Raw genomic sequence first — 18,207 nt, 5'->3', positions numbered from 1 at the left:
AACTGATAAGAAATATGTCTGAAATAGAACTACATTTATTATTGCTCCACGCAATCTTGAAAATCACAGACCGTGGTCTAATCGGGCACCGTTAGGTGAATGCACACACCGGTTTGTAAGACTGAAATACCTTGTTCCAAAATTACCGTATCAACGTTAGCAAAATATGTATTTATAATAACCTTTATATTACAATAATCATGAAGCAACCTTTTCCAATATATGTGTATTTTTATCACTTTCGTTGGCGTGGTTGGAAGCGCACTGATGGTCTTAACCATTTCACCAATGTAGACCAAAATAGACTCATCTAGATCAATGCATGGTAGAGTCTATTAAAGTTACATGGGTGTAAAAGATTTGATGTGGGAGGAAACTGGAGACTTAGTCGTGCATATGACCAAATACTTATTCATGTTCGAAGGACTCGTAAGTCAGATAATGGATTGATCTAAAAACTATAAGTGGAATGCATTTAATTTTAATTTTGTTCCAATTTGATACTTCTAAATAGTAAAAAGCACTACTTAGTTATGAATCTGCCAGCGAAACCGAGCACATGCATTATCTAACAATGGATTACATTAAATTAACACTAAACGTATGCATATAGGTACAAATATTATCATTTACTTAATTAAACAATATTATCATTTAACCTTAATCAAACAATATTATCATTTAACCTTAATTTAACAATATTATAATTTAACCTTGATAAACAATATTATCATTTGACCTTGATTAAACAATATTATCATTTAACCTTTATCAAACAATAATATCATTTAACCTTAATCAAACAATATTATCATTTAACCTTAATTTAACAATATTATAATTTAACCTTGATAACAATATTATCATTTGACCTTGATTAAACAATATTATCATTTGACCTTGATTAAACAATATGATCATTTAACCTTTATCAAACAATAATATCAGTTAACCTTAATCAAACAATATTATCATTTAACCTAGATTAAACAATATTATCATTTAACCTTTATTAAACAATAATATCATTTAACCTTAATCAAACAATAATATCATTTAACCTTAATTTGACAATATTATAATTTAACCTTGATAACAATATTATCATTTGACCTTGATTAAACAATATTATCATTTAACCTTGATTAAACAATATTATCATTCAATAAATCACAGCTATTTACATCTTGTTCAAATAAAGAATTGCTCACACGAGTGTTTACGTCGTTTAAAATTATGCGTGCGAAGACTATGCTTTCTGCTATGGATAATATTATGATAAAGTCAGACAATTGAAGAGTTGTATTCCTACAAATTCCAAAGATTATCATAAAATATTGAGATGGCTGCAGATATTTATTTATTTATTTATTTGAAGCGTTAGATATTGCAAAAGTCAAGCCATGATCCGTTTTGGAAACTGGCTTTTACGAAAATCAGAAACACTCACTTCAGATGTAACGGTGTTCTATAAATATCTCACACGAGCCCCGGATGCTACTTTCATTTGTAAGTACGCTAATTGGTATCTTTTTATTTTCATATGATAATAAATAAATGCAATCCATTCTCTGAATTTTCTGCAACTGAAAGAAAAAGATGGGTTGGATATTAGTTTTGTGTGCTTTCACCCTCACCTTTATGATGATGTGACGTCATATAGAACATTTAATTAATCACTCGCACATTGTGTATGTCAGCATAGTGAAGTCTTGGAGAACAGCAATGAGGTTTGCCTATGCACAGAATACCGCTAGATTTTTGAATAGCGATGTGCTATACTCAGAGAAATATCATACAAATTAATTATAACCCTATATTGAATATATTGACAGTTTGAAACAGCAGTTTTCCATTTATCTAGCCATCCTGATTGCTCATGGGGTAAATTGATAACACAAAAACAAACGCCGGATGTTCAATTAGCGTGTAAGTGACACTATATTGAGGAACAGCCTTGCTAACGAGGGTTTTCAGTGAGGGTTTGGGACTCAGCAGTTTCTAGGTTGGCGAAGATGATTGAAGATTACGACTTTATCGCCAGACTACATGCACACATGGTGTTGCTGAAATCTGGCGTACCTTCTTGACTGATCTCAATCAACATCGCTAGGTATTGGATGAGTATCTGGTAGAAATATATCTTTCTGAAAATGCCGGAATTTAGATTTGAACGGGCGACATAAACAAACATTAAGAGATAATTTCTCGTAAATTGTTTGCATAATCACCCGTTATGCAATTGAACATATATGACTGATCGGGAATAGCCCCATTAGCAATACAGAAATGAGGAATGTGACACCTATGTACGAGACAATGTTGTCCTTTTTTTAAAATTTATAATGACACTCATAATAATAATAATAATATACAATATTTATACACATTAAGATAGTTTTAAGTGGTTTGGAATTATTTTCATCAGTATTAATTGAAGAAACAGTGTTTAATCAACAGAAAAACATAAATAAAAATCACTTATAAATAGTTTCGACAGAAACCCAGAAGCATAAACCTAGTTTTATACAACGCATTTAATTTTTATAACTATAATTTCAATTCGCACAATAATTGGGTTATCAAATTGATTTTTAAGGAATCTTTGAAGAAATTCTTCAGTATCATGTTAAGATGCATTTCATATCTGATAAACAGGAGGAAAATATAGAATATATTGTTCTCATTCTGAGCAACTAAGCTATCAATGGAAGGTGCAGAAGTAAAATGTCTGTATTTAATATAGCACTAATTGAAGCGGCTGATATGATTCAGAGGTAGTTTAAGGTCACGCCTTTGTTTATATGTTAAAGCTAAATGATGTAGTGTCGTATATGTTTTACATTGAAGCAATAAATAAAGTCAAATACACGTTTCCCGTGCTTAACTATATGCACGTGGCTCCATACCAACGCTTGTTTACATAGCGACCACCCATATATACTCATGGAGCTTGCACATGGAGAAAATCAAAATTCGAAATTCAATAAACAGAAACATACGGAAATAACACAGCGTGTTTCTATCGGAAGTGTAATAAGAAGACGAAACGAAAGGTATGTTTTCATAGGTGAGTCATTGAGGATATGAGTATATGATACCTTATTGCAATAGATAAAACCTCTGAAATTAAAATATATATATATGGGAAATTTTAAATGATATTTAAACTACCACAAATGGATAAATTATTAAACAAAATCATAAATACATTTATGTTATCATGTTTGCAGTAAATCAAAAAATGATGTGCCTCTCAAGAAAGCTAAAAGTCGCTTGTTTTTGTTTTGATTAAACCATTTAATTCATAAAGCATCGTTTCCATAATTTGGATTTATTTTGTATAGACATACAGACAAAAATTTTCATTTTTCGAAAATTATAGTAATTCCTATGACATTTTACAAATGACTAAAACTGCTATTGATAAAATCCATATGTCCACCAATTTTTAAATGATAATTGTTCTACATATTAATTCGTTTCTTCGAAAATCACTATTTCCACATAAAATGAATTAATTAATCGCAAACATCTTTCAAAGCATCAACAAATAAAACCGACATAATCTCTGATTGCCGCTGAATTACATTCGTCAGTTATTCGATCATCATCGTCATTTCAATCTTACCTTTTTGCAAATATTTTTTCACTACGAATAGAATGTTTTATTCTCTTCATATTTAATTCAATTTCATGGTATTTTTTTCAGACGTTTTATAAACCATTTGATTTATTGCTTACACAGGGTGTTCAGAATGAACAACTTTATTATTTTGTTTCCGGATTCTAATTCTAAGAGTAAAATATTATGTAACTGAAATAAACTTTGGTATTAAGAAAGAAAGAATATTCACACTCAGCAGAATACAATATGGTAGTGTTATTTGTAGATAAGATTTATAGACGAGTCCGACTTTTTACACAAAATTCCATCCGAACACCTCGGGTATTTCTGCTGCGAGGCCGAGGTGTTCCGGATGTACAAAATACAGCATGCAGCTTTATGAACGAATCCTACATGGTTATGAGGCGAAGTTAAAAAGTTAAAAACAAATGCAACGGTTTGTAGGAAACAAGATTAGAGAAAGTGCGCCGAATTCTCGACGATGACTCCAGATCAACAGGCGATAACATGCATGTGGCATACACCAATCTACGTTGGAATCGTCTACCATTTTAAGTGTTCCTTCAATGACGTGTCCAATGAATAACATTATTGTCTCGTTCATAAAAAGATGAATTCATGATCTTAAAACTGATCTACAACATGAAATAAATGACTGGAGTGTTGATGATATCAGAAGAATTTCGTTGTGCTGTGTAATACAGATTATTTTTATCTTCCACGAACGTATTATCTCTTACGTAACAGAATTTTATAGTGAAGGATGAGCCAGAAAAGGGAGGGAGAGAACAACAACTGTATCATGTGTGTGTTTTACAATGATGTATCCACGTTAGTTTTTGTCCACATGTAGTTTTCGTTTTGGTTCGACTACTAATATCTACGCCCTGACGGCAATGTATGTGTAATGATTCATATATGTGGTTTGTAGTAGTACGTATCCTGTAAATGATGCCTTGTGTGGATCTGGTGTTATTAAGGGTTTCCTAAAATGCAGGTTCATTATTATTATGGACAAGCTTTATTGTTTCTATCAAGAACTCGCAGATAAATAGGCTATTTCTTTGAGTTGTATAAGTGTCGATGTTTTTTTAATTATTCTCATAAGTGTGTCTTGCGGTTTCGTTGTCACTGCACCCCTGCAGATCGGAGATAGTCGGGAAAAGAATACGCATGCTGTTTCCCATGGCATGTATCGTAAGAGGCGAATAATGTGGGAACCCCCTGCGGAATTGTGGTTTGCCTTTGTGCCCTTTACTTGGGGAAACAAAAGCGACCAAATTCAATCTGCTGCACCCTTTGCAATATTTGGGATCCTTATCTTTCTTTCTACTTCGAACAACCTTTTATTCCCTAGCGCCTAGCTTGGCAATACCTCACTTTTGGCTTTGATGTTGATCGTTCGCCCAGGTTCTGTCCCCAGGCCGGGACATACCAAAGTCCTTAAAAATGGTAGTTGTTATTCCCTGTTTAACGTTCAGCATTGAGGGTAATGGCAACAACTGGTTCATCCGTTTTCAGTATAATGTGNACATACATACTTTCAACACATTTGGAGGCACGCCCTTAAATGACCTTAGATGTTAATAGGACGTTAAACAAAATAAAACCAAGCCAATCGTTGTGATTACCCGAGCTATCGATATGAAGACGTAACATCACTTGGATTCCACTCAGATTCACGTGACATGTGTCATGGATGAAACAGAAGACGCTTACCCTTCTGGAACGCTCGGTCTTATTCACCTTGTACCCGCGGTTCCTTCGTTTTTGACAGCTACCTCGTTAGTCCGGTCACTTTGATTTCCGTTTACAAACCTATTTGTCTGGTCAAATTCCCCCGTCCCATATAGCAAGCTACAGTTGTGTGACCGCACAACGCTCCAAAAACAGCGTGCACACATATTGGTCACATCGTGCATTCATCGTCCGCACATGGTGCACACAATCGTGCAATTCAACAACCGTTTGCGCCGTATGAACAGTTTGGCACAATCGGTTGATCAATTTTCACGGAATAAGAAAAATCCGGAAGATTTGAAATAAGGTGACTTGTAGGAATATAATTTATGGTTAATACATATACATGATTCTGTCATTCTTCATATTTTAAAGACTCCGTAAATCATTGTCGATGTTTGAATTATGATTTTCGTGAATTATTCTTCCTTGATAGAAATTGTATCACTATTTTAAAATATAGTCTTTAAACGAGTTTTTATAGTATACTTGCTATACCATAATAGTTTGTTGAGCCGAATTTATATTTTCATTATGCTTACGACCTTGTAACAGAGTTCCAAATTACACTAAAGACAGTTAAAGATGTCTCGTGTAGTTATCACATAGGTCAGTGGTGATACTGCAGTGCTTCCATAGAATTATTTCATCGTTTCATTTCAGGATATGTTATTGTATAGGTCTTGTATGCAAAAGAAATTGGGCAACAGGCAAAGCCTATAAAAACCCTCATCTTGTTTCCCTGTGAACATTACAAAAAAGCGAAGTCACAACTCGAAGTATAACACGTCACGAACCATATAAATTAAAGCACTTGCTATGAGAATTTAATGACGTTCAGCCAGCAACAACAAAATATGTTTAATGATATAATAAGTCTCAAATCATCTCGAAATAGTAAATGTCTCTATAATTCTAGACTATCTTTGAAACTGTTGGCCTTCTCCAACAGATATAATTAACCATAGCCATTCTTTTATCCTTTCGTTTGTTTGATGTAATTTCGTTTTACATGTTTCCATTGGCCGTTTATAGGCCTTATTGCTTATGGCTCTCTGCTTTCCTGTATTCTGAATCATGTTTATGCTACTGTGGTGTTAGCAGACGGCGTTCTAAGCCCTCCATAGAATTATCGCATTGTTCCCATATATCCCAAGTCATTTTATGCTACTGTGGTGTTAACAGACGGCGTCCTAAACCCTCCATAGAATTCTCGCATTGTTTCCATGTATCATGAGTCATTTTGATGCTCGGTCAATTCTACCTTGCATAGTAATTCAATGTAAAAATTCATAACGGCTTCCGATGATGGGAATTCTAGAGCTATATAGTAATAACTAGAAAACACTCTAAAAGACACCCCGCGAGGTAAGATATTCCTTGATTACTAAGAAATCTTCGTGAACGGAAGAATTAATTGAACACTCGTGAAATGCCAAAAATTATTTAAAAACTTGAATTAAACCCCTAGAGCACACTGCGTAGAAGAGCCTAGTGCTATGATAACACCACAAAAACAAATTAGACAGAAAAGCCCATCTAGATTATGAGGTAAATCCTATCGTCCTACGCGTACATAGGCACGTACATAGGAACTCGATCACGTATCCCAGATAGTGCAGAAGTTTGGTTCTGAAGCCCTCTGATCAAACAAATAATATCTGAACATAAAAAACTATGAAAAGATATTTTAACGTGTTGATATATAAGAAAGTACACGTTATAATTTATAGATATTTGTCAAATAATTAAAAGATAGCAACTTCATTTCTTGATGGATTTCATCAAACATTATACAAATGTCACATTTATTATGAAAGGAAAAATTTCGAAGTTCGAATGTGCATGTCTTACAGACATTTTCTAGTTTTACTCATTAAGACTTACTCTTTTCCTCAACCTTGCGACAAAATGCAAGAATGAAAATTATTTTATTTTAGAGATATCGCTTTTTACTACCGTCTTACAGGAAAATATCACGAGGAGGTAATTAATGAACAGAGATGAGGGGGCCACCAGCTGAGTCATCTTTAAGACCCCATTTTAACATCAACTAAGAAAAGGAATACTACCAGTCCCTCTGACTGCCTGCAGTATCAGAATGTTTTTGGGCGAAATGTCTCTATAATTTCTGACAGATGAATTTACTGACTCAGTACATTGTGGTGTAGTGAGTTGTTTTCAGCGGTTTGAATTCAGATGATATCGAAAGCTCGAAAAATAATTTTTCAATTACTGTTTGTATTCAAAACAAACTGTAGCATTTATTATTCATACAAGTCTAATGAGTCTCATTGTGTAAAAGTAAAATATCCGTCTAAAAAGTGCAATATTACTCTACTTACTGTCAACGAGCTTACTGTTGTCAAAAAATTCGGTGTTTATACTAAAATCATTTTTTAAACAGTCATTGTATATCGTATATTTTCTAATTAACATCAATGGCCTCATTCAAAAGTACAATTAATTTAGCATTCTCACTAAGTCAGACTGGTCCCTTCAAACGAACGAACATACGAGAAGTGTAGAATCAGAGTTTGATAAAGATCATGAAGATATTGGTTTAGAGGAAGAAGCTAAATAATTGCTGTTTGAATATGTCAACCTAGTAAAATGCCAGTCCCTTCCTACTGACTCAGCATGTGAGAATTTCTCTCTAGCTTATCCGTTAGAGCGGAAGACTAGTGAACCCAGAGGTCTCGGGTTCAACCCGTAGCGGATCGATGTTTTGAAAAAAAACTTCGTTACAATTATTTCGGAGAAAACCTGAAGCTGATTTCACTGTAAGCTTTACTCACGAAAAACAAAATATCTCGTGAATTTTATGTAGATACAAGTACATAGATAAGCCAAGGTTAAACTCATTTTTCCATTCACAACTTCAGAAAAAACAAAACAGATTTACAAGTGCTATCGGGTTCAGATCTATAATCGTAAATACCATCATTGCTCTCATCAGATGCATACCATCGTTTAACTGATAAAACGGTCACATTTACCTCATAAATCACATACTACCCGGCAGTAACAGCGCCCTCTGGGTTCTGATGGGGCGTTAACGACGGGAGGTAATCAGAATTTCTTAATGACCCTCATCTGTCAAATCCATCAATCAGCCAGCCTCCCTAATCGATTATGGTCATCAGCATGTGATGGTTTGGTGTATTTTTATGTACGTGTATGTTGGCGTGAAGGAGAAACGTGCACGAAACATCACACTGATATACCCACAGCAGATGCGATAGATAAGTGAAAACGAAAGTAGAAAAAATAACAGACATGCGGCGGATATCGGCCGACATGGCAGTGAAATCTACATTGTTTACTTTCTGTTTGGCTCGTGAATTTGATTGACAGTTTGAAGGGAGCTAGATATGCCACACGACTAGTTAGTAAACTCGGAGAAAGTCAGTGAAGACTGTTCCGGGGATGGTTTAACATGTGGAATGGACGGACTCCCTACAAACGTAAACGTCCTTAGCTAATTAGCTATATATATAGCATATAAGATATAAGGTCGGAATGGCCCACCAGCACAGCATTATACAACGCGACAACGGTAAACGGTGGAAATTCTGTTAAATGATATGTATGAAAAGCCAAGAAAGATACCGGACGTACGAAAGTTGGAGAATATGGAAAAATGAAACGCCTATGCAAAAATTTACTTTGCTGATGCAGAAAGCATATGGTGCACAGCACAGAAGGGCGTTCGGGTGGCGCAGTGGACGCGAATCAGACATGAAAAGGTGTGAGGTCACCTGCCCAACCACGTGGGGTTTTCTCCGGTAATGTTGTTCCCACGTGCGCTAACATCCTTTTTCGTAATTGTTGTTGAATATATCAGAATGTGGGAAAACATGCATTCAGAAACCGTCGGCATTTTTGCAGATGGGGTGGGGTGGGGGTGGGGTGGGGTCAAATATATTTTGCTGTAACTTTTTATTAGAGCTTAATAAATATTCAACTGCTTGATACCCCATAACGTAAAACTGTTGCTTAAATTGCTAATAATTGGGATCAAATACTCCATAATGATAAATGTTTTCGTCAATCATTTCATTTAAAAATATTTCCTTAAACAAGAGACATGCCTTCGGATTAACAATCAACATCTACAGTGTACCATCACAAATAATTACTGTATCGTTGGAATTTTTTTTACTAAATAACGATTTTTTTCGCGAGAATTGCATGATATACAGAACACTATCGCAAATTAAAAAAAAAAAGTTTTCGCGAGAATTAAAGTACAACATTGCGAATAAATCGTTGAAATGACCATCGCAAATATAAGTTTTCGCGAGAATTTCATGAAATTTATTCAGTACAACATTGCGAATATATAGTTAAATTAACCTTAGCAAGTATAAGTTTTCGCGAGAATTAAAGTACACCATTGCAAATATATCGTTGAGAAATAGGCGCGAAAAGTTTTCGCGAGAATTACATGATAAACAGTACGCCAGATTTCCCAGCGTGCCCCGGTATTTGGTCACACCGGGATATGACGGAGGTCTTCTCAATGAGCTGTGTGGCTCTACAGAGGGGGTACACAGCCGAAGCATATCGTAGTAATTGGATAGTTCCTAAAGTGAAACCAACATCCCCCATCCGCAGGACCACGCCCCCTCGTAATATATAATCAACGCACCACACATAAAACCACACAATCCAGATAGAGCGGAGAGGCAATACGGGCCACCGGGAAAACTTTCTCGTTTTTAATTATTCATAAATAACGTGAAAATTGGTTCGGTCATTGATTTACGTCCATGCACTATATATATAATCACGTTGATGACTGAAATGTGAAGCATTAATAAGGGAACCGGGATTCCGGAGTTATCGCCATACGTCACTCATTAACTGGTGATCGCGTCTAATTTATTTACCGAGGAAATACCATCAGTTTCGAGAACAGGTATCCTTAACATTATTTGCTTTTATATGTGGTATATGACGGACTGACTATCAGAAATTCACAAGAAAGATATTCATAAACCCAGGAACTGTTGGAAACATACTGTGCGAGAAGGTCTCGGCTTTCATTCATAAAACCAGTCTCCGAAAACCTTGGATTAAATTCAGACGGTTTGTAAGATACGTTTTTCATAACGGGAACACACTTTGTAACCTGTTTCTTCAGATCGGAGATTTCAGTTAATAGACTAATCGTCCAACACGTATGTACCTTCTTGAAAAATTGATATAGATAGTCGGTTGTTGAGTCCTAAGGGCTTAACTTGAGGATTTTCTCCAGCACCTTATTTTAAGGATTCGAATAAAGCTGTAGTACATCTGATCGAGGCTGGGTGTACTTAGCGAGGTCGCTTATCTCAAGGATATGGAGAGAAAAAACTTGACGATGAGAGACAAATCTCATTATTACCGAAAAACTGAATTTTGAACATCTCATGAGAGATAGTCAAGATATTCGGGCACAAGACGTCAGCGTATACAGTGTGGAAGATAAAATTGTCTGCAGTTTTAATTCAGCATCCATTGACGGATCCTACATGAGTGAAACGGATATTATTTTTGACAAATACCTTCTGTGGAAAAAACTTGATACATTTTATGCAGGTCTTGTTGTGAAAATATACAACGTTGTGCTTACAAGGTAAGGACTATAATGTGATTTTTTTCTGTTAACCAGAATTTATGTTTGTATTTGAAAGACCGTAAAAAAGGAAAATTGAGAAGGAAACAAAATGGAGAAATCTACCGGAAATTTGTATCCAACGAACTTGAAGGAATGTTTAGAGAGTCAGGGAGAGAAGATATATAAGTTCCCTAAACCGTTTTTCTGTAACGCTACTTGGGATACTGTCCTTTGCTGGCCACCTACTCTAAAAGGGGTTACCTTCAAAATTGCTTGTCCGGAACATCTCGGAGTTGGTCCAGACAAATTTGCATACAAAACATGCGGAAATGACGGGGGATGGGCTGGAGTACATCCGGGTTTCAAGGAATACCCGGATTGGGAGCCTGGATGGACAAATTACAGTGAGTGTGCAGGGGTCATTTACGAAACTGTCACTGAATATAACGACACTTTGGATGTTAATGTTTCTGAGGCCGCCCCTATTAGTTTTGGAACACTTCCCCTGACCTATGACGGAGCAGATATCCTCGCATGTGTTCTGTTGTCAATGTCCATAATATTTACAATGGCAGCTATCGGTATTTCATGTTTTTCGAAAGGAATACAGGCAACTCGAGTTCGACTTTATCGTAATTTATTCGCCGCGTTTTTGTTTCACGACATGCTTGACCTCGTTATGAACATCGGTCGCATTCTGAGGAGCAGTGACGTCATAAATGACGTAAAACCTTGTGTGGCAATAGGAGTGCTCGTGACCTTGACATCATCCGCCATTTTTGTTTGGTTACTTATTCTAGGAATATACTACCTGCTCACCATGAAGAGCGTTGTGATTGAGAGAAGAATGTATTTTGTGCTCTGTCTCCTGGGATGGTTCGTTCCTACAGTCATAACCATTACCTGGTTAAGCATTACTGTGATCTACGGGAAGACCTACTGCTGGTTTGGGGAGCTATTCATCGCCACGCTTCAGTCTAGCTTCTGGATAATTGAGTCGACGAACATGTTTTTCTTGGCACTGACATGGTTTTTCATCATCTACTTTTTGTGTAAATACAATGACCAGGAAACTAGTAGGCGCCACAACGAAAATAAAGAACTGGCTGTCGAACTCGGGAACATCCGGTCAAGCGCCATCAAGATCGTGATCATTCTAGCGTTTGTGACAGTCGCGTATCTTGTGTATATGGCGTTTGCGCATAACACCAGTTCAGAACCTCTCGCGTATATGTTCGTGTTGACAGTTTATTCCCGGGGAGTACTGACCCCAATATTCCTGTGCTTTTTTGACGAGAACAGTCATTGTTGGGATGGTTTTTATAATGTGATCAGTACGGATAATGCCGAGGACAGCGACGGTGCGTCCACCTCCTCTATGAGTATTTAAGTAAACGTGTTTAGCTGCTGTCTGAAATTAGTAGGTCAATAGAATCAATATACTCTCTAAAAACACAACATTCTAAAATTAAAAAAAAATAGTACACATTACAAATACCATTTCTATAAGTTATGCTTTAGATCATGAACAGTTTCGTGTGTTATCTTTGTAGGCGAAACATGGGGAAACTGTGATACAAAGTTTTCAGAGAAAACAAATGAAAATATTCCAAAACATTTTCTAAACTGTGGTCATAAGCGAAACTTCGGAAGAATAACAAAGGGAGCCCAATCTACCGAATTATCATCCCATTCTTTAGCCAAAGTAATATTTTCTCGAAAACTTGAATTCGAATTAAGATGAAAAAAGAAATGTATTTGTGTGCATATAAATTCAGACAGCAGTGACAAGATACAACAGAGACAGATTTTGTGTACAGATGCACAGCTGAATTACACTCTGTGGTCTACATTCTACGATATTGTGTTGTGTACTTTTACATGTATATATCATATTTTAGTTACGTAGCAGTCAGATTGACGTTCGATTTTACACCAGAATATCTGTGATAACCCAAGATTATGTCCAATTTTAAAACCGTATTCATGATGTACCAGATGCGCCCTTTAATGTGTGTTTTAGGTATCCTTTTTTCTAGATAAAGAATGTGTTTCATTTTTGTTTCGTTTCCCTTGTCCGTTCAATGGTCTAAATAAAATGAAAGTCTCACATTGCACCTATACCACAATAGAAAACAAGTGCTGGTGTCACATTTTCGTAAATAATATTAAGGTTTTGTAATTTTCGCGTCATATATGTAAATTAAGTGTAGACATATTGTATTTGTTATTTTTTTTGCTAGATTGGCATCGACATTAAAAACACCTCCGAACACATATCACCGAATTGTTTGTACACGTAGCTGTTTTAAGTGAACTGTTTCCATCCGGTATCATAACATAGTCTTACACCCGTTCAGCATAACTTCACGCGTAACTAAAGTATGACGTCATGCGTAACACACTTCACGTGTATTTACAAGGCAACTTTAAGCGTAAAAACCATGTGGAACATCATTATTTCTCGACGCGTAACGGCCGTGTACCTTAACACAAAAATACACTGTACATCAACTGTGCAACTACCGTGTAACTTCACGCGTAGTTGCCGTGTAAATTTATACGTATCTACCGTGTATCTTCACACGTAACTGCCGATTATAACAATGTTTAACTACCGTGTAACTTCACGTATATCTGCAGTGTATATTTACGCGTATCTTTGCTTTTGCACACGCTCGTGTAACTGACGTATCCTCACGTTCCTAGCAATCAAACTGTTCATACTCATAACGTTCAGAAACCTGGCTAGTTAGTCTCATCGCTTGGACATTACCGATCAATCAATCAATCAATCAATCAATCAACCAACCAATCAATCAATCAATCAATCAATCAATCAATCAATCAATCAATCATTTGCCATGCCTCGTATTTAAGACTTAGCACTTAGCATTTTCCATACTTTGTTTTTCATACTGCACAATCACTTAGCCTTTACAAACCTCTCAATCAATCCATCAATCAATCAATCAATCAATCAGTTAATCAATCAATTACAATATAATGTCAGTGATGTTTTACTTACATTGTAGCCAACTAGCCATACAAACCAAAGTTTCTGGACTGACAAAGTTCCACTGTACATACAAACCAAAGTTTCTGGACTGACAAAGTTCCACTATACATAAAAAACAAAGTGTCCGGACTAACAAGGTTCCTCTGTACAAACCAACCAACTTGTTCGGGCTAACAATGTTCTACTATAATTGCAAACCAAAGTGTCAGGAAAACAAGGATAAACTGTATACCAAAAATGACCGAACCTACAATACTACACAGTATGCACGATAAAATATCGGGACTAACAGTGGTCCACTGTACACGGAAACCAAAGTGTTCGGACTTACAAGGTTCTACTCTATAAACAAACTAAAGTGTCCGGACTTATAACTTACACGCTACACACACACCATAGTGTCCGGACTAACAAGGTTCTACTCTATAAACAAACTAAAGTGTCCTGACTAACAAGGTTCTACTGTATACAAACACCATAGTATCCGGACTAACAAGGTTCCACTGTACATACAACCAAAGTGTCCTGACTAACAAGGTTCTACTGTATACACACACCATAGTGTCCTGACTAACAAGGTTCCACTGTACATAAAACCAAAGTGTCTTGACTAACAAGGTTCTACTGTATACACAAACCAAAGTGCCCGGACTAACAAGGTTCCACTATACATGTACATACAACCAAAGTATCCGGACCAGCAAGGTTCTACTGTATAAACAAACCAAAGTGTCCGGACTTACAAGGTTCCACTGTACATACAACCAAAGTATCCGGACTAACAAGGTCCCACTGTTCATACAACAAAGGGTCCGGACTAACAAAGTTCTACTGTATAAACAAACCAAAGTATCCGGACTAACAAAGTTCTATTAAACATATAACTAAAGTGTTCCAATGTAAACTTAAACTAAAGTAATTGGAAAATGTTACATAGTACGGACCGCAAGTGTTTCTTTTCTCTCTCACCTGTTCCATGAAATGTGATTTATGTACATGTATAATGGTGTAACCAAGATATTAAAACCGGTAATCACCTGAAGATGGCCGTACGGCTTGAAATCGTCAGCGGTGAAACAACTATATTTTCTGTGCTGATTTATTAGTTCTGCATATATGATTGAACTACATATATATATCTTCAAGTAAAGTATATCGGGTAACGTCTGTCGCTTTTCTGTTGTAAAGTGAATTTGTTGTCACTTGTTGTTGTATTTTTGTACGTTGCGACAACAATTCTTGATGTTTACGAATTGGTTTTTTTATTTCATTATTCAGTTACATTTGTATATTGTCACAATGTCTATTAAAATGTTAACACCATCTTATTTATGTGATTCGTGTATTGTGTGTTAACGATCCCTGTCCTTCTGCATCGTTTTTCCTAATTACAGTAACCTCCCCTTAACTTCCGTGTAAGTTTTTTGGTATGTCCCGGCCTTGGGACCTATCCCTTTGGCCAGATGGGACTTGTCGGATGCTTAAACTCACTTGTTCGAATTCATTTGTATCAAGTATGAAAGCAGGGGACTTTACGTAAACCCTGTATCAGATCATTTTTTGTAAAATCAAAATGCAAATAAAATATGATTTAATTATCATTTGAGACGGATATTATTTTTGTCACCCGGCGGACTGGAAACCGTAGGAAACATGGTCCTTTCCCGCAAAATGGTTGTTCTAAATAAAACCCTATATTTTAAATATTCCGTCGGTCAGTAAGTCCAAATTTCGAGTTATTATCTTAAAATTTCGAGTTAGTAAGTCAAGTTATTATCTCCAAGTTGAAAAAATGACGTTTATTTTCATTCTACAAGGCGGCCCTAATGCTCTTCCGTAGGCAAAGCTTTATTTCTGCTAAAAACTGTTACTTTTATCTGTATTTTCTATGACATACTGTAAAGCCACGAAATAATGTCCTTCGTTTCAATTGCCACAACGCTTACCGCCAACATATTTCAAGGTTGCATTTCATAGTCCCTTTTTCTGGTTTTCTTGAGAATTTCTTTACACATTTCCCTCATTTTATCGTCAAACCCCTTATATTTCTGTGGACAAATTGTGCCACTATAACGAGTTTATTCTCTCTATATTTTGTAACTTTAATTCTGTTAAAGAAAAACAAAATACAATATATATATCGATAAAAAATGTTCCGTGTTTAAAATACTTATGTGTACATGCAACACAGTTCCGTTCAATCATATCTCATGATGCGCTGTATCACATCGTCGTAAATGTACGTGTTTCCCTGTATATCAGCAGTAAAATATATATTCTCTATATTGCATATTTTTCAGGTGATGTTTTATTTTCGTGTCAACTTGTGTTATTATTTATTTATTTATTTATTTTGAGTGGCAGGTGTGTTTACTTCTTCTCTTTCTCTGTTTTAATTTGTCTGTTTATGCATCGGTCGTGAATTCCATTATAAAGCGATAAAATATTCATACATGTTGAAACGCTACCTAAATTACTCGCGAATAAGTTCAGGAAGAGACAGTTCGCTCAAAATGAATTGTTCGCGAATAACAAATAATATGCAGTATATAAAAGATAAATTGATGACACCTTTTATAAATCCGAGTGGATTTATTATTAAATACATGTATGAGTTACAACGCTAATAAACAATTATAGCGTTCACTCACAAAAATGGATATAAAACCATAATTGATCATTACGAATTGGATGATTAGCATATAACACAAAAACAAACAAAATAAAGCCGGTAACGTAGCTCCTCGTGATGATAAGATTAGAAATATTAACTGGACTGGGAAAGATAAAACCTATTTTTATGAAATAAATGGTCAAATTGTCTGCACTGTAGACCGGAATGGCACCATTCCAAGATGGCTGAAGCCAAACAGCATAGTTACTGACAACACATCTGTTATAATTCAACTTCTATAAAAAGAATACAGTCAGATATTTCATGAAGTGGTTTTAAAGTATCAGTATTTTTAGCAAATTGTTTATGCGTCAAGAGCGATGCATGATGAAATACGCGAAAAAGATTGCTGACTATGTCACGAGCGCCATTAGGATTTGTCTAGTAGGGCTGCAACGATACATTAACATCACGATACGATACTGTGCATTTTGACGATACGATACGTATCACGATACGTAAAATATGTTGCAAATTTTGATAGCAATATTACAACTGTAAATAGACTTAATCCTAAATCACACAATTCACGTCTTTCGATGTGCATGCTGAGCTGGAGCGGTCATGATCACTGGCCATTTTGGAACCGATATGAGAAGACTAAATTCAGAAACGACAAAATTCGAAAAACATCGTAACCTCAAAAAATATATTATGTATCGTACCGTATTCAAAATATCGCGATGTATCTTTGAAGCCCTACTGTCTAGTACGGAAACCGGTTAGTATCATTTGAACTATTTTTATATCTTTATTTCAATATCGTCACGTCTTTACAGCATAAAAATCATGTTGCGATTAAGTTAATTCGTCATTATGACGTAAGAATCTTGTGATTACGGACTAAACATCAGAGTCAGTGACCGACCATACTCGATAATCACAAGATTGGTATGACTGGTGCTAAACAAGTTCACGTCACTAACAAACGACACAAGGTTCCTACATGTTACGGTCGGGCAGGCGAAATTCAAAACTAGTGATTTTCCGATTATTCGATCTGGATTGGTAACGAGGCACAAAAAAACCCGGTTGAAACCGGAAGTGGTGTCTTGTGCTTCGGAATAGAAACACCGGAAGCAGAAGGCCTTTTTTTTTGTCCAAAACGAAACAAGATTTTTTATATCAACTATTTCACTTTTAACAAATGAAAAACATATCCAAGAGCTGTTCGGATGTTAGATTAACCAAAACTATCAACTTGGAGGCATACTGATATCGTTGGTCGAACTTACATGTATAGTAGCATATAACAGACATTATAATGTATGTTCTGTTAACTTCATCAAATCGGGGTTTTGTGCATATCACAAAGATCTTCTTGTGTCAAAATAAACAAGAACATGTCTTTTCAATTAGATGCATGCGTGCTTAAAACGTTGATAGGTTACATTGCAACGTTAGATGAATGTTGAATCGTGCCTCGCCATTGGAAAAGAACCTCCCGAAATGCCAAGCGACATCAGATCCCCGACAGATCCGTCAGCATCCCGTGCAATGGAAGGCAGACGATATCAATACAGATGAGATTTCGATCCATC

At 35.8% G+C, this 18,207-nt stretch overlaps 1 protein-coding gene across 1 annotated transcript; it reads left to right on the top strand.

The window, feature by feature from the left end:
• Positions 1-9,994: 9,994 nt before the first annotated feature.
• Positions 9,995-13,756, top strand: LOC110450918 (PDF receptor-like). The gene has a single exon (XM_021498720.1). It carries the CDS (start codon positions 11,083-11,085, stop codon positions 12,361-12,363), a length of 1,281 nt encoding a protein of 426 aa, XP_021354395.1. The 5' UTR covers positions 9,995-11,082; the 3' UTR covers positions 12,364-13,756.
• The last annotated feature ends 4,451 nt before the right edge of the window (positions 13,757-18,207 follow it).

The sequence above is a fragment of the Mizuhopecten yessoensis genome, unplaced genomic scaffold (assembly GCF_002113885.1).
Source record: "Mizuhopecten yessoensis strain PY_sf001 unplaced genomic scaffold, ASM211388v2 scaffold5547, whole genome shotgun sequence".
In the NCBI taxonomy this organism is placed as follows: Eukaryota; Metazoa; Mollusca; class Bivalvia; order Pectinida; family Pectinidae; genus Mizuhopecten; species Mizuhopecten yessoensis.
The sequence above is the reverse complement of the archived record's forward strand: the minus strand, read 5'-3'. Positions and strand labels throughout refer to the sequence as shown.